The 27411-nt window shown below is 43.6% G+C and overlaps 1 protein-coding gene across 1 annotated transcript; it reads right to left on the bottom strand.

The window, feature by feature from the left end:
• Positions 1-1663: 1663 nt before the first annotated feature.
• LOC132835791 (calponin-1-like) lies at positions 1664-27411 on the bottom strand. The gene is made up of 7 exons (XM_060854857.1): positions 27262-27411; positions 23060-23181; positions 22073-22139; positions 18025-18162; positions 17804-17920; positions 4158-4304; positions 1664-3849 (listed from the first exon to the last, which is right to left on the bottom strand). The coding sequence occupies exons 1-7, from the start codon at positions 27400-27402 to the stop codon at positions 3535-3537; spliced, it is 1047 nt and encodes a 348-aa protein (XP_060710840.1). The 5' UTR covers positions 27403-27411; the 3' UTR covers positions 1664-3534.

The raw sequence follows: 27411 nt of genomic DNA, 5'->3' as shown, positions 1-27411 counted from the left end.
TATCTTTTCTCCCACAAAGGAAATGATTTGTGATTGGAGAAAAAGCTCCTTGCAGAAGTTTTCACTACCTTGTTTTTTCACCAGTGGTTCTGTACTCTGGACGCATCAGTTGTACCATCAGTTAGTGAGAAGGTTTTTCATGAGGTGAAGTGAGCGGTGCTATGGAGGCTTGTGATTTCAAATAAGCCTGTTGGACTTCTGACTTTATCCAACACTGGCACCTCCACATCATGATTAAAGATAGACTATGGAAGCTACGCAGTTTCATGGATTTCAGAATGAACACACTGAATGCTGGAAATTAAAATTAAAACAGAAAATGCTGGAGATACTCAGCACACCCTGCAGCATTTATGGAACGAGAAACAGTGAAGATTGCAGGTGGTGATCCCTGACAATGTGGGATGATGATTGAAATTCTGGGCCAAGTCCTTCACGTTGGCTAGCATACCAAAATGTTGTGTTGCACCAGTAACTGATGCCAGATTGCCTCTGTATCAGTTGACTCTACATTCAGAATCCATTGCATTGTTGTGAGAATTTTTATGTATTCCTCTTGCACTATCTAGAAAGGCTTTTTTTTTGTTCTTTCATGGGACGTGGGCCTTGTCAACGTTTGTTGCCCATACATAATTAACCTTGAACTGAATGGCTTCCTTGACCATTTCAGGGGGCAGTTAAGAGTCAACTGTAATGCATTAGATCTGGAGTCCCATCTAGGCTGGACCAAGTAAGGATGGTCGATTTCTGTCCCTGAAGGACATTAGTGAGTCAGATGGGCCTTTATGACAATCAGCAATTGTTTAATGCTAATCATTACTGAAACTAGTTTTCAAATCCATACTTTATTAATTGAATTTAACTTTTTGTGACATTATCACTGTGGTACTATCTCCCCACTGTTGTTTCATAGGGCATATCGGGTCATTGAGTGATACAGCATGAAAACAGACCTTTTGGTCCAACAAGTCCATATCAACCATGTTCCAAAACTAAACTAGTCCCAAAGCCTGCATTTGGCCTGTATCCCTCTAAACGTTTCCTATTCATGTACTTACCCAAATGTCTTTTAAACAGTGTAACAGTACTTGCATCCACCACTTCCGCTAGCAGTTCATTCCACACACTAACCACTCCATGTGTAAAAAGACACGTTGTCAGAGTCATAGAGATGTTCAGTACGGAAACAGACCTTCAGTCCAACTTGTCCATGCCAACCAGATATCCTAAATTAATCTAGTCCCATTTGCCAGCATTGGCATATATCCCTGTAAACCCTTCCTATTCATCCAGATGCCTTTTATATGTTGTAATTGTACCAGCCTCCACCACTTCCTCTGGCAGCTCATTCCATTTACGCATCCCCCATCATCTGAACATGTTGCCCCTTAGGTTTAAGGTGAGACAGGAAAGATTTAAAAAGGGACCTGTGTCCTACTGTGGATAAATATTTTAGAATCTATGACTCTAATTGAAACCTGAGGCTTTTCTACTTTCATATTCTTCACAATAATGTTTGAGTAAGACCTGCAATGGGAAAGTGTTAATGAATTCTGTTGAATCCAGTGTCTGAATGAGAGCATTTGAATTGTAGATTTAACGTGCCTTATATGTTAAGGTAAGAACACTAGCTATGAGAGCATTTATTCAATAAATCAGAAGCTTGGTTTAGTTAGGTTTTATTAACTAACAGTGGCATCATGTGCTCTGTATTAGGACAGCAGTACACAATTCATATTAAACTCATTTCAGGAAAAAAAACCTTTTAATTAGCCACATCGGGTGGTTTAACATCATTTACTGAATTGGGAACAATCACGTATCCAGATCCCAGGTAAAGAATTATTACTGTCTGGAGATTTCCTGATTCTAGCGGCACGGTGGCACGGTGGTTAGCACTGCTGCCTCACAGTGCCAGAGACCCGGGTTCAATTCCCGCCTCCGGCGACTGTTGGTGTGGAGTTTGCAACATTCTCCCCGTGTCTGTGTGGGTTTCCTCCAGGTGCTCTGATTTCCTCCCACAAATCCAAAAATGTGCAGGTTAGGTGAATTGGCCATGCTAAATTGCCCACAGTGTTAGGTAAAAGGGGTAAATGTAGGGGAATGGGTCTGGGTGGGTTGCGCTTCGGCAGGTCAGTGTGGACTTGTTGGGCCGAAGGGTCTGTTTCCACACTAAGTAATCTAATCTATTTGAGATTGATTAAAATGATTTGCAGAAGTTAGTCAGTATGTTTGAGCTTCTTTTGAATCCATTCTGTCTACATCTTCCATCATTGACCTGTATCTGCAGTGACATTTCTCCAGTTTATGTGCTGCACTAAGTATTGCCACAATATGCTGAGTCCATATATGGACATCGGGTCCACGAGGTGCTGGGCCTGTGTAAGGAAGCTGAGTCAAAGGGACCTGATGTAACCAGTGACTAGCTGATTGAGGTTTGTTATGTGAGGCTTCCTGATGGTTAAGTCTATTTTGAGATTGGTTGTCATTCTGTTGTTCTTTTGAAATGAAATATCATGTCTCGCTTGTCTGACTTTTAAACTGCTACACTATTTTTTTGGATTTCATGTTTTTGAATAAATAGCAATGAGCCAAGTGAAGGAAAGCACAGAGATCTGGTGTGACCAGTGATGTTCTGATAGAGTTCAGAGTCTAATTGTGTGCCTGCAATTGAGAGGTGTTTGTTGAGTTTGAGAAGTGCTGTTGTGAGCAGGAGATTTACACATCTACACAAGTCACTACATAATTGCTGATTATAATGTTTAAACATTCATACTGGAAAAAGAATACAAAATCTAAAAACTAATCTAATTAACAGCTGTTAAAGCATTCTCATCATCTCAGGTTTTCCTCTGCTACTGTTTCTGTACCAGTGCTGAGTTGGAGGTTAAACTGCTTCAAGCTTTGTAAAATTTCTGTCTCAATATTACCACATGGACATCGCAGCAATGTGTCTGAATTGTTAAATCTTCTCATGTACATGATTGTTAAGCTCATAATAAGGATATCTAAAAATGACTGGTGGATCAGTGCAGTGTTTCCTATGTGGGTCACTGTAGAAAGGGTGATTTCCAATGGCAGCCAATTCATACATTGTATAAAAGTTTACTACAGTGAGTTAATTTACAGAAAGATTTATAAACAACGAGCAAGTGCTGACAAATTGGTGAGTAGGGAAATTATTAAAATTAAACTTTAATTTGTATTTTAATGTTTTAAATGTTATAATGAATATATAAGCTAAGCAGGGTGAGAGATGATTGTATCCATCCAGATCTAATTTAAAACATTCAGAGTACTTTGCCAATTATTACATTAATCTGTAATTATTATTACAGTTTTTGGAATTGATTGACCACCCAGCACTGGTTCAAAGAAATGTTTCAGGTTTCCAAATATAATTCAACCAGCAGAGCCTAACACTGCACGAGCAAGAAAGCATTCTGTGTAGCTAAGTGGTTTGTACCTGAGAGATGTGTAAGGCTGCGATGCACATTTGAACAAGCCAGTTTATTAAGCAGTGCCACTCTGCTCTCATTCAAAATCCTGATATATTTGCCTGTGACGGTTGGAATCTGTTTGCTGATTGTACTTGTACTCTGCTGGGTAGTCACTCTCACTGCATTCAGAGCCACTGGTTAGCTGGTTCCCATTGTTGATGGGGAAGTTGGGAGTGGAGCAGTACTTGGGATCATATACCTGCCGGCTCAACCCATACACAGTCATCCCTTTCTGTGAAGCCCCTTGGTTTGTTCCCATCTGCAGTGACACAATGGTGGAATCACATTTCTCAGTTCCAAGTTTGTTGTCAAAGATGTGTCTTCGTGTCCCTGGAGCAGTCATTCCAGCCTGAAATTAGTAATAGGTTTTGTCAAAGAATGATTGATGTACCCTGCCTGTCCCCTGCAAACCCTCTACCATGCCCTCTGTTTATATAGTCTACATTCTGCAACCCACCTCATAACATGATACTCAATGTCTACCCAGTAAAATTTTCTTTATTCTTCCATACAGGTTAAAGATTTAATCACTTCCATTAAACAGCAATGAAATTTGACCTGATTGCTCTTACACAGTGTCATTTTTAGGTAGAAGTCATTGTTTTCCAAAAATGTCAATTTCCTCCTGTCTTCATGCTTTCAGATGCTTCCCCATACCTGTGTTGCACCCTTGTTGGTTCCCATTTGGAGGCTAATGGTAGTCTGGTCAAGCGGCTTCTCCACTCCAGTTTTTGGGTCATATAAATGCCTTCTGGTACCATATGCTGTCATCCCCTGCTGGCTGGCAAATTTATTTGTTCCCATCTGGAAGAAAAATGGTCAGAATGCAAAAGTGTCTGTGAAACTTGCTCACTTAGTGTGGTGGCGGTGGTTTTGGAGGGGTTCGGAAGGGGTTGCAGTGCAAGGTTAAGTAAAGGAATTTCTCTGGTTGGAATTAAATATTTTTCCTCTGTGAAGTTGAACATCCCTTTAACGGAAAAGCAGCCTTCTACCTTTAGTTAATTTTAAGGAAATTACCTTTCTCAAGAGAATCACTTGTTCAATCTATGGGATTCCCCAGATTGTCAGGATGTCTGCGCTCATACCAAACTGTGTACACTACAAAGTTTCTCCCTCCAGTGTACAGTGCAGCTACCCCTTCTTTTTATTACTGGCAAAGCCTGCTACAAAATCTGCCATTGCGTATTCTTAACAATCAGTGGAGTGAGGAAGAATGACAAAAAGATGAAAAGAGAGCTAAGATTGCTGTTATTCCCAAAAAAAACCACTTTAAAAACGGAAATGCGGTGCCTGCATTCCCTCTGGTTTTCTTCCTAGTGCTGCTTGGGTCTTCAAGCACCCATGTGCAATTTCTGGAACTGGAAGTTGCTGATGTCGATTGTCACGTATGGAACATTGGAGAAGGTATGTGTGCAAATGTAGCTTAGAGGGACATTGCTTGGAGGGCAGTTGAGGTGGGAAATCTCACAACCTTTAAAAGATACTCGGATGAGCACTTGATCTATTACATCCACACTAATCTAATCTAATCATTCAAGACTATGGAGAAATTGATGTAAAATTTGACTAGAGTAGATTTAGAGTAGACCTGATGGACTGAAGGGGCACTTCTGTCCTGTATGATTCTATGAAAAATCTACAGTTGTTGTCATCTCTCTGCAGGAATAAAAATTGTATTCTGGACTCCAAACCAAGTTTTTCCCCCTCCCTATTCATTTTGTCTGCTGCTGTGGAATCAAGTCTATTATTTCTATTTCTACTTTGTTTTCTTCCCCATTTTCTTTCATGACTTTCATCTGATTTAATTTATTCTTGCCCAGGTATTAACCTGCTCAGCCACCACAAAATCCTATCCTGCCCTTCATCAGTCTACAACTTTCCTATTCTCTAGCTTCCGTTCAATGCTCACCTTCCTCTTATATAAGCCTATAGATTTTTTCTGTTGTCTCCAGCATCCACTAAATATTCTACTAAGGTATTCTTGATTAATTTAATAGGATCAGCTGTCCCATCCTACCATATGAATCCGCTGAAGGCTTATCTTTCCTTTCTGCCAGAGTTGATCCTGTCAGCAGCAAACCATTTATTGGAATTCTCTCTCACTGCATCTATGCCCAGAATGTAAATAATGCATTTAACATCCATGAGCTTACTTGAATAAGTACTTGCATCAGTGTAATATCATTGACTTTGAGGTGATGATATGTTTCCACTTAATGAAACTTCCTAGTCTACTACTTAAACCATCCAAACCACTATAGTGTCAATTTTAAAAAAAAGTTTGGATGTAGGTTTGCTCGCTGAGCTGGAAGGTTCATTTTTCAGACGTTTTGTCACCATACTAGGTAACATCATCAGTGAGCCTGGTGGTATGGCCAGCTTTTTATTTAGATGTTTAGGTTTCCTTTGGTTGGTGATATCATTTCCCGTTCCTTTTCTCACGGGGTGGTAAATGGGATACATGAACATCAACTAACCACAAAAAGACATGACCCAACTCTCACTAGTATCCTTACATACAGATGAGGAAGGACACCACTTTGACTGGGATAACACATCCATCCTAGGACAAACCAAGCAGAGACATGTACAAGAATTCCTAGAAGCATGGCATACCAACTGGAACTCTATCAACAAACACATTGACTTGGATCCCATTTACTACCCCCGAGAAAAAGACATCGCACTGGAAATGACATCACCAATCCTAGAAAACATAAACACATAAATAAAAAGTGTGCCATACCACCAGTGCTTCATCCGGAGGCTCACTGAAGATGTTACCTAGTATGGTGACGAAACGTCCGATAATTGAACCTTCCAGCTCAGTGAGCAAACTTATATCCATTACTTCAGTATTCGTGTTGACATATTTGGACTTGCACAAAAACAGATTTAGAAGAATTCATCAAAATCAAAATTATCAACCCCATTTAACCTCAGCCATGACACACAAGAAAAACATTAATTTTCTTAGATAATATGTTTAAATTGACATAAGACAACAGGCATATGTAAGCAAAATAAGTGATACATATTTCATACAGCAAGTCATCATCCTAAAGACACCATCGGCATATTGAAGAGGTTACATCTGATGAGTTTCCATCACATTTACGTAGCTGGGATATTTTAACCAGGCCCTTTTGTACTTTATCTCACATCTCAATTTCAGATTTAAATTTAACAATTACTATAGCATCCACAACAATCTTCTGCACAGAGTAGCTCCTGATCATCTGCAGCCTTAAGCTAGAGATACCATGTCCAGTTGTAAAAATTGACATAGTGAATTATTTGCAAAATCAAAGAATTATAATGGTGCAGAAGGGGACTATTCAGCCTATTATGCTTGCAATGGGCGCTATTATCTAGTCCAACTATCAAGTGCCAATCTTCTGCCTTTTCCCCAAATCCTTGCATACCATTACAAGCTTAAAAAAAACCCATTGAATGTCCTCTTGGATGCCTCAGTTGAATCTGTCTTCACCAAATTGCCAGGCAGTGCACTTCATACACTAACTACTCACTATGAGAAAAAAAATTCTCACATCACCCTTGTTTTGTTTGCACATACCTTTTTTCTCTAAGGTGGCCTGAAGGGGTGGTTGGGATAGAAGATGGACGCTGCACAGGGAATAGTGGAAAACACAGAGGTCACCAAATCCTTTCTGGCCTTAGTTTCCCTTTTTGAACAAGGCTGTAATATTAATATTTCAGTAGTCTTCTGGCAGCTCCCTTGAGTCCAGAGTGGAATAACCCCACAGAGACCAGTATCCTGACACCATGTCACCCTTTACTTACATGAGGAAAGTCCTTGCGAGTGATCCAACTTGCTCAGAACCAGTTGTCAGAGTGAATGGGATGTCTGACACTCCTTATCTATCAACCAGGGCTCCTTGATTGGGCTGTTAATCTGGTTCAATCAAGGAACTCATATTCTATGAGGTCCACCTAGCTGACCTTATTATACTCACTATGCAGGTAAGACTGAAAGATTATGGCCAATTTCTCTGCAATTTCTGCCGTCATTTCCCTCAAAATCCTTTGGTGCATCTCATCCGGTCCCAGTCCCAACAATCTCTCCAAAACTTCTTCCTTATTAATTTTGATCCCTTCTAGTGACAGGGTTTCTTCCTCTGTCACCATGATCCAGGTAGCATCCTCCTTTGTAAAGATATAGACAAAGAACTTATTTAACACCAACCATGTCCCCTGCCTCCATCGGTCAATCTTCTTCTTTGTTTGTGATCGTGCCTACTCCTCTTTTAACCATTCTCTTACTGTTTATATGTTTGGGATTTTGGGATTTCCCTTTATGTCATTTACTAGTCTTTTAATAGTTCATCTTTGCTTTTCTTATTCATGTTTTCATCTCCCTGCCTAGACCTTCAGTGTTCCAGTTGATTCTCAATTGTACTTTCTGCCTTACACCTTTTTTTTCTTTATTCATTCACTGGATGAGGGCATCACTGGCTAGGCAGCATTTATTGCCCATCCTTAATTGCCCACAGGGCAGTTAAGAGTCAATCACATTGCTGTGGGTCTGGAGTCACATGTAGGCCAGACCAGGTAAGGATTGCAGCATTTATCCCTCAGGGACATCAGTGATCCAGATGAATTTTTCCAACAATTGACAATGGATTCATGGTCGTTATTAGACTCGTGCTTCATTTCAGCTACTCTTTCTCTTCTTTCACTTGCAGACTTTCTTCTCCTTACAAATAAATACCAGCCAAACCTTTGCAACCTGCTTTTCACCCTCCTATGACCATTCCGACCTCCCTTACCCAACTGTAGCCTTAATTCCACCCACTGCACAATCTGCAGTTTCTGTGACTTCCCTTATTTCTCCCAAGCAGCCTCTATCATTCCTCCCAACCATCCCTTTTAGCCACTTTGGAAAAACAGTGACTCTCATTATACCTTCTGGCCTTGAGTTCCCTTCCTGACCTCAGCAAAATGCAGCTGGCATCGAGCACCGGCAACTAGCTGTTCCCTCCTGGTCCTTGGACCCCACGCCTTGACATTTGTCCTCCAACTCTTGCCCTCATACTACTGCAGTGTGGTAATTCAGTTCCTGGGGCATTGGCACCAGTAGTAGAGTAGAAGGGAGGTTTTCCGTGGGGTGGGCATGACAGGTGCAAATCGAAAAATTAAAGCTATAGAGAGGGCTTTAAACTAAATACATGCAGGTTGGGTTATAAAATAATAGAGATGTACACACGGAAACAGACTCTTTGGTTTGACTCTTCCATACAGACCAGATACCCTAAAGTAATCAAGTGCCAATTGCCAGCATTTGGCCCATATCCCTCTAAACCCTTCCTATTCATATATCCATCCAGATGCCTTTTAAATGTTGCAGTTGTACATGCCTCCACGACTTCCTCTGGCAGCTCATTCCATACACTCATCACCCACTGTGTGAATATGTTGCTCCTTAAGTCTCTTTTAAATCTTTTCCCTCTCACCTTAAACCTATGCTCCAATTTTGGACTCACCTACTCTTGGGGAAAAAAAAGACTATGGCTATGCACCCTATCATGTCCCTCATGATTTTATAAATCTCTATAAGGTCATCCCTCAGCCTCCCACTCTCCAGGGAAAATGGGCCCAGCCTATTCCCATAGTTCAAACCTTTCAAAACCAGCAACATCCTTGTAAATCCTTTTTGAATCTTTTCAATTTTACAGCATCTTTCTTACAGTAGGAAGACATAATTGAACACAGTATTCCAAAAGTAGTCTAACCAATGTTCTGTACAGCTGCAACATGACCTCCCAACTCCTATACTGGGTGCACTGACCAATAAAGGCAAATATGCCAAATGCCTTCTTTCAAGGTATTGTGAACCTGCACCCCAAGGTCTCTTTGTTTGGTAACACTCTTCAGGACCTTACCATTAAATGTAAAAGTCCTACCCTGGTTTGTCTTTCCAAAATGCAGCACCTCACATTTATCTAAATGACACTCCATACACCAGTCCTTGGCCCATTGGCCCATCTGATCAAGATCCTGTTGTACTCTGAGGGAACCTTCGCTGTCCACCAAATCGCACATTAGCCACCCTCCAGTCTTCTGGCATCTCAAGTGTGGCTATAGATGATACAGATAGCTCAGCAAGTGGCCCAGCAATCACTTCCCACAAAGTCATGGAATACACCTGATCAGGTCCGGAGGACTTATCCACCTTTATTCATTTTAAGACGTCCAAGACCACCTCCTCCTTCCCCCCCCCCTCGCCCACCCACCCCATAATATGTTCATTTTTCAAAATATCATTATTTCTCCAAGTTTTGTAGCTTCTGTAGAGGGAATACATATCCTGAAAAAGCAAAGACAGATGGCAGAATTGCAGGACAGCTATTTTGATACAGTGGGGAACATTATCAAATGCCTTACTGAAATCCATATACGCCACATCAACTGCTTTACCCTCATCCACCTGTTTCGTCACCATCTCAAAGAAATGACAAAACATTGATCTTGGGTGACTTTCATCTTTGGGTAGATTGGGAAAATCAAATTGGCAGAAATAGCCTGAAAGAGGAATTCATAGATTATATTTGATAGTTTCCCAGAACAAATTCTTGGCTAAGTTTGCAGACAATACAAAGATAGGTAGAGGGACAAGTAGCATTAAGGAGGTAGGGAGGCTGCAGAAGGATTTGGACAGGTTAGGCAAGTGGGCAAGAAGTGGTAGATGAAGTACAATGTGGGAAAGTGTGAGGTCATGTACATTAGTCGGAAGAATAGAAGCATGTACTATTTTCTAAAGGGGGAGAAAATTCAAAGGTCTGAAGTGCAGAGAGACTTGGGAGTTCTAGTCCAGGATTCTCTCAAGGTAAATTTGCAGGCTGAGTCAGTAGTTAAGAAAGCAAATATAATGATGGCATTTATTTTGAGAGGACTTGAATAGGAAGCAGGGATGTACTTCTGAGGCTCGATAAGGCTCTGGTCAGGCTTTATTTGGAGTATTGTGCACAGTTTTGGTCCCCGTATCTCAGGAAGGAGGTACTGGCCCTCGACCATGTCCAGAGGAGATTCACAAGAATGGTGCTAGGAATGAAAAGCTTAACATTTGAGGAACGTTTCAAGACTCTGGGTTTATACTTGATGGAATTTAGAAGGATGAAGGGGATCTAATTGAAATATACAGAATACCGAATGGCCTGGACAGAGAAGATGTTGGGAAGATGTTTCTGTTGGCAGGAGAGACTAAGACCTGAGGACATAACCTTAGAGTAAAGGGAAGACCTTTTAGACTAGAGATAAGGAGAAACTTCTTCAGCCAGAGAGTGGGGAATTTATGGAATTCACTGCCACAGAAGGCTGTGGAAGCCAGATCATTGAGTATATTAAAGACAGAGATAGAGAGGCTCTTGGTTGTCAATGGCATCAATGGTTACGGGGCGAATGGAATTGAGAAACATATCAGGCATAATTGAATGGCACTGCAGACTCGATAGGTTGAATGGCCTATCTTCTGCTTGCATACCTTATGCTCTTATACGGGGATCCAACTAGGCTATTTTGGAGCTGGTAATGTGTAATAATACAAGTTTAATAAATGATCTCAGAGTAAACAAGAAATAATGACCATAATTCTGGTAGAATTTAGCATTCAGTTTGACAGTTAGAAACTTGGGTTGGAAGTGGATGTGTTGAACTCAAATAAGACGTTGCTGGCTGGAATGGACTGGGAAAGCAGATTCGTGAACATTGGCAGACTTAAGTAAACAGTTCACGACTCAACAAAAATATGTCCCAGTGAGGAAGAAAGATTCTAGGAAGTGGTAAACCAACCACAACTAACCAGAGAAGTTAAGGGTAGGATCTAATTGAAAGAAAAAACATATAATGTGGCAAAAATTAGTGGTAAACCAGAAGATTGGGAATGTTTTAAAAACCAACAAAAGATTACCAGCTAAGTAGTGGAGGGAGAAAATGAACTTTGAGGGTAAACTAGCAAGTCATATAAAAAGGGGTGGTAAAAACTTCTTCAAATGTTTGAAAAAGAGGAGAGAAGCCAAAGTGAACAGAGGCAACTTAGAGAATGAGGCTTAGGAAATAGTTTTGGGGAACCAGGAAACAGCTGAATAAATCCTTTGTAACATGGTAGAAGATAAAATATAGCCAGAGGCAAAAGTAGAGAAGGAAATCAATACAGTAGCAATCACGGACAAGAAATTATAGGACTAAACAAGTCTTTACCCAATGGCAGACAGTGATTAGTGGGGTACTGCAGGGACTGGTACTTGGATCCCAGCTATTTAAAATATATATATTAATGATATAGTTGAGGAAACTAAATGTAACTTTCAAGTTTGCAGACGATACAAAGTTGGGTGGGGTGGGTAAGCTTGTGAAGAGGATATTGGAGTGCTTCAGTGTGATTTGGACAAGCTGATTGGGCAAAAGCATGATGGAAGCAGTATAATATTGATAAATGTTAGTTTTGGTCTCCTTATTTTTGAAGGATGAAGGTAGTACAATGAAAGGTTTGCCAGGCTGATTCCAGGCAGAATGGACTTATGAGGCGTGGCTGATTTGGTTAGGATTATGTTTCCGGGAGTTTAAAACAATGAAGGTGATATCTTAAAGAAACATAGAAAATTAGACAGGATGATACAGGGTAGATGCAGGAGGATGTTCCCGATGGCAGGGGAATCAAAAACTAGGGCTCATAGTTGAAGAATATAGAGTAAACATTTTTGGACTTGAGATGGGGAAATATTTCTTCACCCAGAGAGTGATGAGCCTGTGGGATTCGACACCACAGAAAGCAGTCAAGGCCAAAACATTGTATATTTCAAGAAGAATTGGGTACAGCACGTGGGGTTAAGGGATTAAAAAGACATGGGAGGGGGAAAAGCAGGAACAAGCTATTTGACTTGGATGATCAGCCATGATAATAATGAAAGGCAGACTAGTCTCAAGTTGCCCACTCCTGGTCCTGATTTCTGTGTTTCTACAGACATGGTAGACAGGAAAGAACTTTTCTCTTTGGTGGAGGGATGAATGATGAGGGGGTGTAAATTTCAGGTGAAGGGAAGGAGAATGGTGGGAAACTGGACCTCACTGTCTGTAAGGGTGGTAGGGGCAGCTACACTCTGAACATTTAAAAATTATTTGGATGTGCATTTGGGATGCCAAGGTACAAAAGGCTATGGATCAAGTGCTGGAAAACAGATTAGAATAATTTGGCAGATGTTTTTGACTGGTGCAGGCATGATAAGCTGAAGGACCTTTTCTGTGCTGTAGACCTCAAAGATGGTAATGACTAGTGCACTAGAGAAAAAGTACTAGGAACCTAATGGAGTTAAAGGCTGCTAAGTCCCCTCAGCCTAATGGGTAACATCCTAGAATATTATTGAAAGAACTGCAGAGATAGTGAATGCTCTTGCAGTAAGCTTCTGAGGATTCTTAGATTCTGGAAAGTCTGAGAGGGCTGGAAAACTCCCAATGTAACATGTTTATTTAAAAAGAGAAGGGGACCAAAAAGAACTTAATTGTAGGCATGTTATCCCACTGAACTCATTTCTACCTACCTTGACACTGTCCTGTCCCCCCTAGTCCAGGAAATCCCCACATACGTTTGAGACACCACCCACGCTCTCCTCCACCTCCAAGACTTCCGTTTCCCCGGCCCCCAACACCTCATCTTCACCATGAATATCCAATCCCTCTACACAACCATCCGCCATGACCAGGGCCTCCAAGCCATCCATTTCTTCCTCTCCCGACGTCCCCAGCAGTACCCTTCCACCGACACTCTCATTCATTTGGCCAAACTGGTCCTCACCCTTAACAATTTCTCCTTCGAATCCTCCCACTTCCTCCAGACCAAAGGGGTAGCCATTGGCACCCATATGGGCCCCAGCTATGCCTGTCTCTTTGTTGGCTACATAGAACTGTCGATCTTCCGTAATTACACCGGCACCACTGCCTACCTCTTCTTCCGCTACATTGATGACTGCATTGGCGCCACCTCGTGCTTCTGTGAGGAGGTTGAGCAATTCATCAACTTCACCAACACATTCCACCCTGGCCTTAAATTTACCTGGACCATCTCTGACACCTCCCTCCCCTTCCTTGACCTCTCCATCTCCATTAATGACGACCGACTTGACACCGACATTTTTTACAAACCTACCAACTCCCACAGCTACCTGGATTACACCTCTTCCCACCCTACCTCCTGCAAAAATGCCATCCCGTATTCCCAATTCCTCCACCTCCGCCTTATCTGCTCCCAGGTGGACCAGTTCCACCACAGAACACACCAGATGGCCTCCTTCTTTAGAGACCGCAATTTCCCTTCCCATGTGGTTAAAGATGCCCTCCAACGCATCTTTTCACATCTCGCACTTCCGCCCTCAGACCCCACCCCTCCAACCGTAACAAGGACAGAACACCCCTGGTGCTCACCTCCCACCCTACCAACCTTCGCATAAACCAAATCATCCGCCGACATTTCTACCACCTACAAACAGACCCCACCATCAGGGATATATTTCCCTCCCCACCCCTTTCCGCCTTCCGCAAAGACCGTTCCCTCCGTGACTACCTGGTCAGGTCCACGCCTGCCCCCCCTAACAACCCATCCTCCCGTCCTGGCACCTTCCCTTGCCACCGCAGGAATCCCACACCTCCTCCCTCACCTCCATCCACGGCCCCATAGGAGCCTTCCACATCCATCAAAGTTTTACCTGCACATCCACCAATATCATTTATTGTATCCGTTGCTCCCGATGCGGTCTCCTCTACATTGGGGAGACTGGATGCCTCCTAGCAGAGCGCTTTAGGGAACGTCTCCGGGACACCCGTACCAATCAACCACACCGCCCTGTGGCCCTACATTTCAACTCCCCCACCCACTCTACTGAGGACATGGAGGTCCTGGGCCTCCTTCACCGCTGCTCCCTCACCACCAGCTGCCTGGAGGAAGAACGCCTCATCTTCCACCTTGGAACACTTCAACCCCAGAGCATCAATGTGGACTTCAACAGTTTCCTCATTTCCCCTTCCCCCACCTCACCCCAGTTCCAAACTTCCAGCTCAGCACTGTCCCCATGACCTGTCCTACCTGCCTATCATCTTTTCCACCTATTCACTCCACACTTGCCCCCCCCGACCTATCACCTTCATCCCCTCCCCCACTCACCCACTGTACTCTATGCTACTTTCTCCCCACCCCCACCCTCTTCTCACCTATCTCTCCACCCTTCAGGGTCTCTGCCTGTATTCCTGAGCCCTCCACAATCACCTGATGAAGGAGCGTTGCTCCGAAAGCTAGTGTGCTTCCAATTAAACCTGTTGGACTATAACCTGGTGTTGTGTGATTTTTAACTTTGTACACCCCAGTCCAACACCGGCATCTCCAAATCATGTATTCCTGATGAAGGGCTTTTGCCCGAAACGTCGATTTCGCTGCTCCTCGGATGCTGCCTGAACTGCCGTGCTCTTCCAGCACCACTAATCCAGAATCTGGTTTCCAGCATCTGCAGTGATTGTTTTTAACCTATGTTATCTTAGTGTCCATCAATGGGAAAAATTAGAATTTGGTAAAGCATTTCGAAATATAAAAAACACAGAGAGAGCATGGCTTCATGAAGGAGAAATAATTTCTTACAAATTTATTAGACTTCTTTGAGGAGGTTATATGGACTAATGGACTTGAATAACTTCTCCAAATACAAGAACTATAGATGAAATGGTGAACCCATATGAATTGTGCTGAGCCTACAAGAAACAGCAACTAAACTTGAAGAATGGAATGGGCTGAAACTGCAGAAACTACAGCATGAGGCAATCGCAGAATAATGGAAACAGGAACTGAACTTGGAAACATCTGGAGGTGGTGGCAACAGAAAGACGTCAAAACAGGTCAGCTAAAGATGAGTGAGCGTCGGAGGTAGATCTTGGATACATGATTTAACTTCAGCCAAAACATCAACCAGTAGTGCAAATCACTCTTTGGGGCAGCACATGGCTCAGTGGTTAGCACTGCTCCCTCACAGTCCCAGGGTCCCAGATTCGATTCCAGCCTTGGGTGAGAGTCTGTGTGGAGTTTGTACATTCTCCCCGCATCTGTGTAGGTTTCCTCTTAGTGCTCCAGTTTCATCCCACAGTCCAAAAATGTGCAGGTTAGGGTGGATTGGCCATGCTACATTGCCCCATAGTGTCCAGGAATGTGCAGGCTAAGTGGGGTAGCCATGGCAAATGTAGGGTTATAGGGAAGGGGGCAGGGTGCTCTTTGATGTGTTGGTGTGGATTAGATGGGCCAGAGCCTGTTTCCAAATTAAGGGGATTCTATGAACTAAGACCAACATTCATGGAAGCAGCCCTGGGTCAGGGACCCAGCCACTGGACTAGGAATTCTGAAACCAAGACTAATCACATTGTGCCTTACTAGGTAATATTCTGTACAGAAACAGAAATAGCTGAAAAAGCTTGACAGGTCTGGCATCGACTGTGGCGAGAAAGCAGGAGTTAATGTTTCAGACCCAGACACTTTCTCAGGACGCTTCCTTAGCAATTTCTGTTTTTGTTTCTTATTTACAGCATCTGTTGTTCTTTTGGTTCTTATTTAGTATTCTGTATACGTTGCAAGTGCATGTGATATTCCTTTGATTGAATAAACTTTAACTTCAGCCTTTTATCAGTCTGCGTGAGTGAGTGTCATTTGGAGAGACACAACAGTAACAAGCAGGATAGGTAAAGGAGAACCAGTAGATGTAATTTTCCAAAAGGTGTTTGATAAGGTACTGCATCTAAAGCTACTTGATAAGATACGAACCAGTGTCACTGGAGGTGGTATATCAGCACGGATAGAAGATTGCCTAAGTAATAGTAGGCAGAAAGTTGGAATAAAGGGGAAATTTTCAGGATAGCAACCTGTAACTAGTGAAGCCCACAGGGATCAGTGCTGGGTCCACAATTATTTATATATTAATAATTTGGATGATGGCAGTGAATATACTGTTGTCAAGTTTGCAGATACCACAAGGTGGGAAGGCAAATGGTGAGGATGACACAGAGTTTACAGAGGGATGTAGACTGGCTAAGTGAGTGGGCAAAAACTTAGCAGATAGAATATAATGTGGTAAAATTTGAGGTCATGCTCTTCGCAGGCAGAAAATAAAAGCTGAATAATACTTAAATGGTGAAAGACTGCAGAAAGTTGCAGCGCAGAGTGATTATGCACGAGTCACTATGCACGAATCACAAGAAGCTAGTGTCCAAGTTCAGCAGGTAAGAGGCAGGCAAATGGAATGCTGGCCTTTATTCTAAAGGGAATGGAATATAAAAATAGGGAAGTTTTGCTAAAACTGAGCCAGACTACCGTGAACAGATCTGGACCTACTGTCTAAAGAAATATATACTGGGATTGGAGGAAGTCCAAAGAAGGTTCATTCAGTTGATCCTGGATATGGAAGGATTTTGCTATGAGGAGAGGATGAGTAGATTGAGCCTGTACTCATTGGAATTTAGAAGAATGAAAAGCAAATTCATTGAAACATCTAGGATTCTTAGAGGATTTTACCAGGTGGATGCAGAGAAGCTATTTATCCTTTTGGGAGAGTTTAGGACCAAAGGGTATAATCTGAGTAAGGGGCCACACAGTTAAAACCGAAATGAGGAATTTCTTTCTCACAGAGAGCTGTTGAGGCTGGATATTTAAGTGTATTCAAGACTGAAGTAGGGAGATTTTTAATCATCAAGAGAATCAAGGTAATGGAGAAAAGGAAAGAAAGTGGAGTTGAGGATTATCAGATCAGCCATTGTGTCCTTGAATGGTAGAGAAGAGTCAATGGGCTGAATGGCCTGATGCTGCTCCTACGTTTTGGGATAACAACCCTTTCAGTTTTGGACATCTGTTACAGTACTATCACAATTTTAATCTGTCTGCACTTTTGGCACATCCCTTTGAGAAGTTCATCTTGTTCCAGCCCTCTCACCCCACTCCTGTCCAGAATTATGATAAGTTATTCAATGTGATATCTTGACTTCTGTTCTCTCTTGGCTTCTACACCAGTTGACTGATCATCTTTGGCAATTTTGACTTCTGCCTCAGTTTACAATGCTCTTTCTTCTTAGGTTTGCAGCATTCTTATCCTTAAACCAATCTATAAAATTAACTTTGATGTGCAATGCTGTGATCACTCTCTCCAATGTACAGTGTTTCTCGTGCATGAACAGTTTAGTTTCCCTTCTTCCAGTGTTTGCTGTGTGCACGCAGCATCCCTGCAGTTTCCCAACCAGTAGCCCCTTCCCATGGTTGTGCCTGTTTGTACCTGCAGTCCAATGATATTCTGTCCTGCTTTCAGTGTCTCGTTATCAAAAGCACGTTGCTGCTTTTCTGCATATCTCACACCAATATCCGATTTTGTATGATAGCCTTTTGTTTTTGCCTGTGGAGAATAAAAGCTTAAGTTTGTCTGACTCGCTTAACACAAGAGACAATCAACCAAGTAGCTTAGGTTGAGATTAAAATAGTCAGAGTGGAAACACTCACCATGCTAGCCAAGGCCATAAGTGTTGTCTGAACTTGGGTTAAGTTACAACCCTCATATAAATCGTTGGCTTCAAAGCTGTCATGACGTTTCACCCCATATTTTGTAATTGCTTTGATAAAGTTCCCAATGTTCTCCAGCTGTCAAGAAAGAGCAATCATGAACACTACAAACAATCCCTACTCTTAGGACATGGCTGCTTGTAATTGTATCACGTTAGGGTGCGAGGGATAGGACAACATTTGGGAAAGACATAAAGGCTTCTCGCCTGTCCTCCCACACACACGGACTCCCGCCTGTCCTCCCACACACACTGACTCCCACCTGTCCTCCCACACACACTGACTCCTGCCTGTCCTCCCACACACACAGACTCCTGCCTGTCCCCCCACACACACTGAGTCCCGCCTGTCCTCTGCACACACTAACTCCTGCTGTTATCCCACACACACTGACCCACGCCTGTCCTCTGTACACACTCACTCCCGCCTGTCCTCCCACACACACTGACTCCCGCCTGTCCTCCCGCACACACTGACTCCCGCCTAGCCTTGCACACACACTGACTCCCGCCTATCCTCCCACACACACTGACTCCCGCCTGTCCTCCCGCACACACTGGCTCCCACCTGTCCTCCCGCACACACTGACTCCTGCCTGTCCTCCCACACACACTGACTCCCGCCTGTCCTCGCGCACACACTGACTCCCACCTGTCCTCGCGCACACACGACTCCTGCCTGTCTTCCTGCACACACTGACTCCCGCCTGTCCTTTCCCACACACTGACTCCTGCCTGTCCTCCCACACACACTGACTCCTGCCTGTCCTTTCCCACACACTGACTCCCGCCTGTCCTCTCCCACACACTGACTCCTGCCTGTTCTCCCACACACACTGACTCCCGCCCTTCCTCACACACACACTGACTCCCGCCTGTCCTCTGCACACACTAACTCCTGCCTGTCCTCCCACACACACTGACTCCCGCCTGTCCTCTGCATACACTGACTCCTGCCTGTCCTCCCACACACACTGACTCCCGCCTGTCCTCCCCCACACACACTGAGTCCTGCCTGTCCTTGCACACACACTGGCTCCCATCTGTCCTCCCACACACACTACTCCCGCCTGTCCTCTCACACACACTGACTCCCGCTTGTCCTCTCCCACACACTGACTCCTGCCTGTTCTCCCACACACACTGACTCCCGCCTGTCCTCACACACACACACTGATTCCCGCCTGTCCTCTGCACACACTAACTCCTGCCTGTCCTCCCACACACACTGACTCCCACCTGTCCTCTGCATATACTGACTCCTGCCTGTCCTCCCACACACACTGACTCCCGCCTGTCCTCCCACACACACACTGACTTCTGCCTGTCCTTGCACACACACTGGCTCCCACCTGTCCTCCCACACACACTGACTCCCGCCTGTCCTCCCACACACACTGACTCCCACCTGTCCTCCTACACACACTGGCTCCCACCTGTCCTCGCGCACATACTGACTCCCGCCTGTCCTCCCACACACACTGACTCCCACCTGTCCTCGCGCACATACTGACTCCCGCCTGTCTTCCTGCGCACACCGACTCCCGCCTGTCCTTGCGCACACACTGACTCCCACCTGTCCTCTCCCACACACTGATTCCTGCCTGTTCTCCCACACACACTGACTCCCGCCTGTCCTCGCGCACACACTGACTCCCGCCTGTCCTCCCGTACACACTGACTCCCGCCTGTCCTCCCGCACACACTGGCTCCCACCTGTCCTCCCACACACACTGACTCCCGCCTGTCCTCTGCATACACTGACACCTGCCTGTCCTCCCACACACACTGACTCCCACCTGTCCTCCCACACACACTGACTCCCGCCTGTCCTCCCACACACACTGACTCCCACCTGTCCTCTGCACACACTAACTCCTGCCTGTCCTCCCACACACACTGACTCCTGCCTGTCCTCCCACACACACTGAATCCTGCCTGTCCTCCCACACACACTGACTCCCGCCTGTCCTCCCAAACACACTGAGTCCTACCTGTTCTCCCACACACACTGACTCCCGCCTAGCCTTGCACACACACTGACTCCCGCCTGTCCCCCCCACACACTGACTCCCACCTGTCCTCTGCACACACTGACTCCCGCCTGTCCTCCCACACTCACAGACTCCCGCCTGTCCTCCCACACACACCGACTCCCGCCTGTCCTCCCACACACACTGACTCCCGCCTGTCCCCCCCAACACACTGACTCCCACCTGTCCTCTGTACACTCTCACTCCTGCCTGTCCTCCCACACACACTGACTCCCGCCTGTCCTCCCACACACACTGACTCCCACCTGTCCTCGCGCACTCACTGACTCACGCCTGTCTTCCTGCACACACTGACTCCCGCCTGTCCTCTCCCACACACTGACTCCCGCCTGTCCTCTCCCACACACTGACTCCTGCCTGTTCTCCCACACACACTGACTCCCGCCTGTCCTCACACACACACTGACTCCCGTCTGTCCTCCCACACACACTGACTCCTGCCTGTCCTTGCACACACACTGGCTCCCACCTGTCCTCCCACACACACTGACTCCTGCCTGTCCTTGCGCACACACTGACTCCCACCTGTCCTCTCCCACACACTGACTCCTGCCTGTTCTCCCACACACACTGACTCCTGCCTGTCCTCGCGCACACACTGACTCCCGCCTGTCCTCCCACACACACTGACTCCCGCCTGTCCTCCCACACACACTGACTCCCGCCTGTCCTCTGCACACACTGACTCTGGAATTAATATCATAATCATTACCCTTCCATTAAACTTGAAGCTTTAACACACAAGTTAGCAACAAACGTTTAACTGACACACAGCTACACAAATAAAACTTTTACCCTAAGCACAGCTTCTGCAGACTGATGAAGTGACAACTAATGCAGATCCATCACATTAACATAAAGCTTGAAAGTTTTATGAGATTAGGTTAGATTGGATTAGATTAGATTACTTACAATGTGGAAACAGGCCCTTTGGCCCAGCAAGTCCACACCGATCCGCAACACACCCCAGATCCATTCCCCTAACATTTACCCCTGCACCTAACACTCCGGGAAATTTAGCATGGCCAATTCATCTAACCAGAGTCTGGTTTCCAGCATCTGCAGTCATTGTTTTTACCTACCTCATTCATCTAACCTGCACATCTTTGGACTGTGGGAGGAAACCGGAGCACCCGGAGGAAACCCCCGCAGACACGGGGAGACTCCACACAGAGAGTCGCCTGAGGCAGGAACTGAACCCAGGTCTCTGGCGCTGTGAGGCAGCAGTGCTAACCACTGTGCCACCGTGCCACCCAAAATGCATTGCTATACTTTTTACTGCAAATCAGATCTTAATCTTGGTGTAATTTTAACAACTGACAAATGTTAATTATACTTGTGACTACTCTGATATGATTATTCTGAAAGTTACAGAGCTTTAACAATTCATATTCATTTGTGAGGAATTGAATTCATAACCTCTATGATTTCATAGTAATGGTAAGAGAACAAAATGGTGAGGTATTGGTAATAATAGAGAACTTGCAAATTCCAGAATGGAGAGTATTCTGAGGGGGAATGATCCCCTTAAAATGTTCTTATCACTTTTCAGCCTCCCTATCGTCCCCCCCACCAGCAACCTCCCCACATTGCCTTTTGCACCCTCCCTGTATCCCTATCACTTCACATCCTTCTCTCTCTTGAATCCAGTCTTCCTCTCTCTGTGATTGATTATTGCTGAATGTCACCATTTACCACAGTCTTGGTAGGTCAGAATCTTGGAGTTCTGTACCTAGCAGGAGTGGGAATATTCCCACAGACTACAACAGTTCATCAAGGTCCTCTTCATCAGATTTGTAAGGACAATTGGAGATGGCCCATAAATACTGGCCTTGTCAAAATTAAACATTAGAGGAATAGAAGAAAAGATTTCATATTCACATTGTTGCCCAGACCAATCGACGTATGCACACTCTTAATTCATTCACTTATTACCTGATGCCAGTTCTGTGGTGAGTCACTAATTTTCTTCACTGAACCAGGTTGAAGTTTATTTATCAGCCTTAAATATAAGGAAATACAAGATAAAATGTAATCATACTTTTCATATGAATGTGGAAAAATGAAGTTATGGACTCCTTTACACAATAAAGTTTGACTAGTCTGTACTAAAGTGGGGCAGCATGGCGGCTCAGTGGTTAGCACTGCTGCCTCACAGTGCCAGGGGCCTGGGTTCAATTCTGGCCACGGGCCACTGTCTGTGTGGAGTTTGCAAGTTCTCCTTGTGTCTGTGTGAATTTCCTCCGGGTGCTGTGGTTTCCTCCCACAATCCAAAAGTTGTGCAGGTCAGGTGAATTGGTCATGCTAAATTGCCTATAGTGTTAGGTGCATTAGTCAGGGGTAAATGCCAGGGAATGAGTCTGGGTGGGTTACTCTTCGGAGGGTTGGTGAGGACGTATTGGGCTGAAGGGCCTGTTTCCATGCTGTGGGGAATCTAATCTAATCTAAAGCTATAGATTGGTAATGGTCAGAGAACAGAATGGTGAGGTATTGGTAATAATAGAGAAAAGCAAGGAACTTGCAAATTCCAGGATGGAGAGTATTCTGAGGGGGAATGATCCCCTTAAAATGTTGTTACATATGGCCATTTCCTGCCAATGTGTGATATTTTCCTGGCCGCTGCATGAATGCATCTGCTTGTAGCACAGAGGGAGAATTTCTGAGAATAAAGAGTAAAGAGACATGAGCAAATATTACAGAATAATAAGGCACTGGCAGGCATTTCAGGGAATAGTTTCAAACAGGGTAGAAACCGCAGGGTGCAGTGAAAAATATAATTTAGAGGCATTGTTAGAGGAATTTATGCCCACAAACATTCTGGGATCAGCTTGCCCCAGATCCAATTTGGAGCTTGTGACTTCTATATTTGGGTTCTTCTATTTCTAGAATTGTATCTTGGACATTTCCAAAACTTCTGCTTACTGGCACAGTATGACTCCATTTTTCAGTTCTTCCATTAGGTTTTCTGTAAGAGTTGCTCCGGTAACATCTTCAATCCACCTCCGAATTGCCTCATCTTTCTGTGGGTCATATTTCTGGGCAATCTATAGGTCAGACAGTAAATGCATGTGAAACTCTCAGCCACAGCTCTCTATTTCTTCCTGTTTCATTTGTGTATCTAGATACCCCTTGATTGTAACTGTACAAATCTTCTCAGTTACTCCCTCTAGGAGCAAGTACCATATTGTCTCTGTTTGGTTAAAGATACAATCATAAAGTACAGAAGAGGCCCTTCAAGTCTGTACTGCCAAAGCTACATTAAATCTACACTAGTTCCACTTTCCAGCGCTTGAATGTTGTGATGTTTCAAGTGCTTATCCAAGTACTTTTTAAAGGTTGTAAGTTATTCACCTCAACTACCCTCCCACTTAGTGCATTCCAGATTCCCAATAACCTTTGGGTGGAAATATTTTTCTTCAAAATCCTCTTTAGACATCCTGTCTTTCATCTTAAAATTATTGAGCCTTTGATTAAGGAGAACAACTGCTTTCAAATCAGTTATATACCTCCATCATATAATGATACCAAAGTCGGTGGAGTTGTTGACAGTGAGGAGGGATGTGGCAGGTTACAGCGGGATATAGATAAGCTGCAGAGCTGGGCAGAAAGGTGGCAAATGGAGTTCAATGTAGCTAAGTGTGAAGTGATTCACTTTGGTAAGAGTAACAAGAAGTACTGGGCTAATGGTCGGATACTTGGTAGTGTGGATGAGCAGAGGGATCTTGGTGTCCATGTACACAGATCTCTGAAAGTTGCCACCCAGGTAAATAGTGCTGTGAAGAAGGCATATGGTGTACTGGCTTTTATTGGTAGAGGAATTGAGTTCCGGAGTCCTGAGGTCATGTTGCAGATGTATAAGACTCTGGTGCGGCCGCATCTGGAGTATTGTGTGCAGTTTTGATCGCCATACTATAGGAAGGATGTGGCGGCACTGGTACTGGTGCAAAGGAGGTTTACCAGGATGTTGCCTGGTATGGTAGGAAGATCGTATGAGGAAAGGCTGAGGCACTTGGGGCTGTTTTCATTGGAGAAAATAAGGTTTAGGGGTGACTTGATAGAGGTGTACAAGATGATTAGGGGTTTAGACAGGGTTGACCATGAGAACCTTTTTCCACATATGGAGTCAGATATTACGAGGGGGCATAGCTTTAAATTAAGGGGAGGTAGGTATAGGACTGATGTTAGGGGTAGATTCTTTACTCAGCGAGTCGTGAGTTCATGGAATGCCCTGCCAGTAACAGTGGTGGACTCTCCCTCTTAATGGGCATTTAAACGGGCATTGGATAGGCATATGGAGGAAAGTGGGCTAGTGTAGGTTAGGTGGACTTGGATCGGCGCAACATCGAGGGCCGAAGGGCCTGTACTGCGCTGTATTTTTCTATGTTCTATGTTCTCTATGTTCTGGGTTCTATCAGGTATCCCCTCAGCTTCCTGTGCTCTTAAAAAAACAACCGAAGCTTATCCAGCCTGTCTTCATAGCTGAAATGTAGATGGTGACCAGAACTGCAGGCTGTGACCATTATAACCTATGGCATGACTGATAAAGGCAAATGTCTTGTATGGCTTCTTAACTACCATATTAACCTGTCCTGCCACCTTCAGGGATTTTTGGACAAGCGCTCCAAGATCCATCTGTTCCTGTGAGCTTGTCCTGCTAGAACATGTTTCTTTTAAATACACAATTTGATTTTTTTTAGTGGCTACCTTACATTGACAGCCTCTAGTTTTGCTCCTTCTTGCAAGTTAAAGGCTCTGTATGTGTTTATTCTATTAAAACCTAGTATAATTTTAAAGAATTTTTGTTTTATCTTTGTGTGCAGTTTTGTATTATATTAATTATTAATGGAATTTTAGAAGATATTAAAGATTGCAATGATATTGCTGAAAACAAGGTTTTATTGCTTAAAAGTAAAAATAAACAACATGAGACAGTGATTTAATCATTAGTGAGAGGTCAATGATTGCATTTCATTGACCTGCATGTCAATTGTTGGAGTTGCACCAAGTCAGCCTGTGCGTCTCACTGGTTGAAAAACACTTTGGAGAGGCAGAGAGGATGACACAAACAGTATAAATGGAAAGTTCTGCTGCATCTTCAGATGGAGAAACAAAGTCAATATTTTGGATTTTAATTGTTCAGAACTGTAAAATGTTCAACATGTAACAAATTTTAAGCAAATACAGTGTAAGGAAATCAGGAGAGGACAGAAAGGAAGCTTTGTGGTAGAATTGAAGAATGGAGTAATTAAATTGTAAAAGACTTGACCAAGGCAGAATGATGAGAAAGCAGTGGGAGCAGACAGAGGTCTAGAAAAGAGGCCACTGAGGGAAAAACAGCAGGAACATTTTCAGAACTCAGTCTCACAAAGCTTCTGCTTTCAGATCCAGAAAACCCTGCATTAACTCATTACCTGTAGAGCTGCTGTGTCAATGGTGTGCTTTCTAGCTCACCCTTTGACTTGTTGCCATCAGCCTAGATCTCCTAGAGTAGTGTGCTTTTGCAGCCTGCTCTACCTTAGATCTACCAAATCCATTGTTGCAGTTTATTAATCTCTTTTATTTTATACATGCAAGGGTGATGGATGCTGTAGTCAACCATGCCAAAGGCTGCAGATAGGCTGAGAAGGTAAAGGAAATATAGTTTACTATGGTTACTCTATTGCTGTCCACATTAGCTTTCTGAGGCTTAGCCAGATGGTTCATGGAATTGGAATCTTATTTGACTCTAAGGTTCAGCTTCCAATCAATGCCCTTTTTCCACTAGAAACACAGCCCACATTGACTAACTCCATATCTGGCTCAGTCTATCCTCTGTTGAAACTCACTTTTGTTACCTTCAGACTTGACAATTCCAATGTTATCGCGATTAGCCATCTCCCTTTAACACTCTAAACATTAGCTCATCCATATTATAGCCCCATTCTAACTTGTACAGTCCATTCACCCATCACCCCTGTTCTCATTGATCCATATGCTCCTCCAGTCCAAGTTTCTTGCACATCCCTAACTACGTTTGCTCTTATGTATGCATGCATATGTTCAGGTGTCTGAACTGTAAGCTCTGGAATTCTCTCCCTAAATTTCTCTTTCTCTCTGTGTCTCTTCCTTCTAAGATATTTCATAAAGCTACATTTGACTGAACTTCTGGTCACCTATCCTTATATGGTTCCTTGTCACATTCTGTTTCTTGAGACATTTTGTAACGGTAAAAGATTATAAAATACAAGTCATTGTATCAAACCTATGCTATACGTCCGTAGAATAAAGCAAAAAATAAGAAAGTTTACATTTGAATATCCAATTATTTACAATGAAATTGAATAAATTTGAATTGCTGAGTTAAACTGAAGATTTACATCAAGAAAAAAAATTGCTGCCAAACCTTTCATTTGAATAAACCGCTACACAAGTTGTTTGTGTACCATACTCTGTGGTGATAGACTTAGTACATTTGTCATTCCTTCATGTAATCTCTAACCTTTTGTACTCAAAGGGAATGCCACTGCTGCCAGTAAGACTGCAGCTAAATAATTTTAATATTAGTTCCAGTGAAACAATGATATTTTGGCTACAACTGAAGTTGAAATACTTATGAAAGCGGGTCTCATGAACTGAAGTTCTCAAACTGTCTCAGTTTTATAAACTCTGAAATTGCTTTAATAAAAACTCAAATAGATGCAGACTGGAGCCACGTGACCACAGCCATTTAACAGTTGGCTGTTGGCTGCCGTTCACATCCTGTGGAACTAATACTTAAGGGAATTAAATATCATCTGTTTCATTTTCACTGAATTTAAATCACACTTGTTTACCTTTATCTTGTTGAACTCTGACACATTTCTGACTTCATTTCCCAAATTCTCTTTGGAACCTGACTCATCGACAAGCTAGCTAATATTGAAAGGAAAGTTTCTAGAGATTGCTATCGATTGATGCTAAAAGTGAACAGAGTAGAAATTGCCAGCGCTTTTCTGTAAGTTTCTAAACACAGCCTTAAAAATCACCTGACACCTATTGATGAAATGTTTTGGTGGACTTGTGGCTCATTAACCACTAACATTCGGGTAAAATAACTTATTCCGCACATTCAGAGTTTCTGTACACAAAAAAAGGGCAAATCCTACCTTGCGATTCACCTCTGCTGAAAGACCATATGCCGGTCCCTTGTTGAAATGAACTGACATCTCTGAGCTGCCTCTTGCAAGTTTACAATCCCCATGCACCAACACCTGCTTTCTCTCTCTCGATAGTTCTGAGAGTCCCATAAAATTCCC

This window comes from Hemiscyllium ocellatum, chromosome 45 (assembly GCF_020745735.1).
Source record: "Hemiscyllium ocellatum isolate sHemOce1 chromosome 45, sHemOce1.pat.X.cur, whole genome shotgun sequence".
Taxonomy (NCBI): domain Eukaryota; kingdom Metazoa; phylum Chordata; class Chondrichthyes; order Orectolobiformes; family Hemiscylliidae; genus Hemiscyllium; species Hemiscyllium ocellatum.
This window is presented reverse-complemented; position numbering and strand designations above follow the sequence as displayed.

Bases quoted from the DNA above. Each gene is read 5' to 3' on its own strand.
- LOC132835791 (XM_060854857.1), bottom strand. From the start codon at position 27,402: ATGGGACTCTCAGAACTATCGAGAGAGAGAAAGCAGGTGTTGGTGCAT. The intron at 17,921-18,024 runs GTGAGTGTTTCC...TATTCTCCACAG, and splicing joins TTATGGCCTTGGCTAGCATG to GCAAAAACAAAAGGCTATCA. The intron at 4,305-17,803 runs GTACAAACAGGC...TTTTTCTTCCAG, and splicing joins AGAATATCATTGGACTGCAG to ATGGGAACAAATAAATTTGC.